This window comes from Pseudocercospora fijiensis, assembly GCF_000340215.1.
Source record: "Pseudocercospora fijiensis CIRAD86 unplaced genomic scaffold MYCFIscaffold_17, whole genome shotgun sequence".
NCBI lineage: Eukaryota > Fungi > Ascomycota > Dothideomycetes > Mycosphaerellales > Mycosphaerellaceae > Pseudocercospora > Pseudocercospora fijiensis.
In genome coordinates, this window is record NW_006921548.1 from 406,834 (window position 1) to 410,470 (window position 3,637).

Sequence of the window (3,637 nt, forward strand, 5' to 3'; positions counted from 1 at the left end):
GTAATTTAGAGTGTGTGTCTAGGGTTAGGGTCTATTACGTGCCTAATGCCTAAGGCTACAACTGCTACACCTTATCTTAGGACTTCTATATAGCTTAGTCCTTTCTCCTAATACATTAGTTACATTAAGTGAATACACCTACTAGGAACAATAGGCGTTTAATAAACGCACGCGAGTAGGCAAGAAGTACTACGGGTAGATTAGGCCCACCCTACGAGATTAGGAATATATCTATAGAGATGATTACTAGAGATGCGGAACCCAACACCACATTATCTTTAACTAACACAGCTACTCAGTCGATGAATCAGAATGGTAGTTAGAACGGTACTTGGAATTTCAATGGAATAGATGCCGATAACACTCCGTCCGGAACTGAACATGTTCCTGCGGCAAACAATACTCAAAATGGTGAAGGTGGAAGTGCGATCATTCGCCCGATAGATCAAGGTGACAACCTCAACACTGGAGCGGTCACTAGGACAGGGGCACAACTGGGACATGCACCGGTCACAGAGCCAGTTGAACGACATATATCGAACGACCAAAGCAGTCCTCCCCATGGCGTATCCAGAGCTGACCCTCATGCAGAAGCACAGTCCCATGGAAACATAAGCACGCAATCACACGGGAATCCTCAGACTGAGCAAAGTGTCCCGGATACTGAGCAAAATATGCCGACCCCACCCGTTGCTGGACAAGTCGGTACTTCCGAAGGTAACTCCGCAGAAGCACAGTCCAATGGAAATATGAGCGCGCAATCACACGGGAATCCTCAGACTGAGCAGAATGTTCCGGGTACTGAGCAAAGCACGTCGACTCCACCCGCTGCTGGACAAGTCGGTACTTCCCAAGGCAACTCTACAGCTGAATCCAATGTAGATGTTCAGTCAAATGCAGGCGCACAAGCAAATGGAGAAACGGACCATGATATGTCTAATACATCTGACCAACAAGGTGGTATATCTGAAAGCTCTACAGCTGATGCTAATGCTGAGACACAAGGCCATGGAAGTGGTCCACCTGGCCATGCAGAAGGAGAGCCTATGGAAGGCGTCCAGTATTCGAACCCTTCGTCTGACTCGTTCGAAGGCGCACTTTCATCGGATGGCGAATCATATCTGGCAACAGTGCTGGGGAGCGGACCCTGGACACTGCATCCTAACTATACCCATAATTCCGATAATATCTGGGAGCATGCCCATCTCGCGCTACTCAAGCTCTCAAAAGACCCCGTAAATGAGAACCTCGCCAGCTTGGTGTCCGCATGGGCAGATGCAGCAACGAAAGTGTTACCTGAGGCAGTAGAACAATGTCCTTTCGATCTTAGGTTGCATCGAGAAGTATTCGCACGTGTTCAAGAACTCTGTCAAGCGAGTCATGCTGATGATTCTATACAAGAGCAGTTAAAGGCACAAGCAGATATACTGAGACAGCATGCATTGAGACTTAATATGAAGGAGAGCCTTGATTGGACATTCGCTATAGAGGAACGGAGAGGCCTCGCCACTAAGACTCCAGACAGCGAAGGCTATTCTCGTCTTGCCCCCTCGAATACTCTTCCCTTTCTTGAGTCAAATAGTCGCGTGTACTTTACCGATCGACGAGGAAGAGACAGGGGCGAGTATGCGGATATTATAGCTTGGGGAAAGCAAGGATATGGACACCAATTCGTGATTAACTTCCGCCGCCAGGCGAGTAATCACTATATGATCATAAAAGCCAGTTACTTTGGGACAGGTACCTTCAACAAATTTCTCGATTTCAACGCAGTCGCGGAGTCGAAGATCGCAGAGCTGGAAGTCACTCCTCGGTCGAAACTGCGACGTGATAATTACAAAGATCTTATAATCAAGGCCGTGGCGTCGATCTACCAAGAGGCTTCCGCAAGGGCACGTGTTGAATCAAGACCACGCGCTCCGACGGCTCTTGTGTGGGCAACGTACGGCGACATGAATCCAAGGCCTTCCTACATCTTCCGAATGTCAGATTGTTGAAAGGTGATTGGTATAAGCTTGTAAACTTGATTGATTGAAGGAAGAACTATCTAGAAAGGAGTGTAGAGTCTTATATAGGAAAGGATTAGTCAGAGGGTGAATAAGCAATGACCTTGCTTTCAACACAGATCTGGTGGCAATGTATGAGACGCGCTACGAAGTCAAAGCCGCTATTGATTCCTGGAGGAAGCAAGCCGGTCAGGAGGATCGTGAAGGCTTCAGATGGTATTCTTTATCACGGGAGAATACTCCTGCCGAGTCTCGCGAGGCGTCACAGCAGGCAGAAACAGATGTGAGTCGAGATTCTACAGCTGAGCCGGAAGATACCTCAAGCAACGTGTCTACGGTTCGAGCGGAGAACAATGCGGCCGATGGCGTTAGTCCAACGCCAGCCCAAGCAAGAGAAAGTAATGCCAGTCGAGCTTCTACAGTTCAGCCGGAAGGTACCCAAAGCAACGGGTCTACGGTTCGAGCGGAGAACAATGCAACCGATGGCGTTAGCCTAGCGCCAGCCCAAACAAGATCAAGGCCTCGTCAAGCTCCTTCTCAAGCAAGTGGAGGAAATACTGTACTCGTCGAGCTCCTGCTCAAGCACGTGGAGGAAATACTCGAGCTCCTGCTCAAGCAAGGGAAGGCAATACACGTCGAGCTCCTGCCCAAGCAACAGGGGAAAGGAGTGCCAGTGGAGCTCCTGCAGCTCAGCTAGAAGGTACTGCAAGCAATGTGTCAACAGGTCAACCGGCGAATAACACAATCGGGGCCGAGAGAACCGTTCTTGTCTCTGAGGTCCGAATAATACAGATGCTGGAAAATCTGGAAGGGTTCTCGCGAGAGACGGCCAGGCGACTAGCGGCTCTTGAGCAACGTAACACGGATGGTGCTCGAGCACCTGTAGAAGGTTGAATCTGATCCCCTTCACATCATCTCAGATTACTAACCTATGCAGAATAGAAAGCGACGACATGTGCCAAATCTGCTATTACAATTTCAATGATTCCGATCGCAAACGTGAGCGGTTTCCCTGCGGTCACGAGTGTTGTAAAAGTTGTCGAGATAATATGGAATGGACTAGACTTCCATGTCACATTTGCAGAAGGGATCTTCAGACCGGAGAAATGCAACGGATTGAGGTATAGGAAGAATTGACTCCATTCGATTTGGAGCAGATTATAGAAAGTACGGTGGTTTTTTAGTGTCTAGTGTGCAACTATGTATTTTTAGTATTAGAACGGTAGCGCCTTCCTTAGTATAACGTAGATAGATATCGCATTGTATACGTATTTTAATCCGCTTAAGGTACTTAAACTAAAGATTACCTAAACCTAAAAAGTACTATACTCGATCGCGAGGGTAGTTACAACCTATAAACTAAGGGTATATCGTTAGCGTTTTATAAATCTAATATAATTGTTTACGTAGAGACTACGACTTCCGTAAAGCAAAAGTAAGCCGTAGGCCTACTTTAGGATACGCGATTTCATTTCGAGACTTCTATTAAATAACGACTTTAATATTTCGAATACTAACCATTCCTAGCTATTCTAAGCTATATAACACTATCCTTATACGTACAATACGATCACTACATCTCTAGCTATAGCGTCTAACAAAATTAATATAACCGAATTTCTAAATACTAG

The 3,637-nt window shown here is 46.8% G+C and overlaps 1 protein-coding gene across 1 annotated transcript; it reads left to right on the forward strand.

Moving 5' to 3' along the window:
• Window positions 1-239: 239 nt before the first annotated feature.
• Window positions 240-3,133, forward strand: MYCFIDRAFT_180375 (uncharacterized protein; the record flags this gene model as incomplete). Its single annotated transcript, XM_007934177.1, has 11 exons — window positions 240-318; window positions 352-1,859; window positions 1,910-2,000; window positions 2,042-2,057; window positions 2,103-2,267; window positions 2,295-2,463; window positions 2,499-2,706; window positions 2,731-2,888; window positions 2,927-3,005; window positions 3,043-3,077; window positions 3,104-3,133. The coding sequence occupies 11 exons, from the start codon at window positions 240-242 to the stop codon at window positions 3,131-3,133; spliced, it is 2,538 nt and encodes an 845-aa protein (XP_007932368.1).
• Window positions 3,134-3,637: the final 504 nt, after the last annotated feature.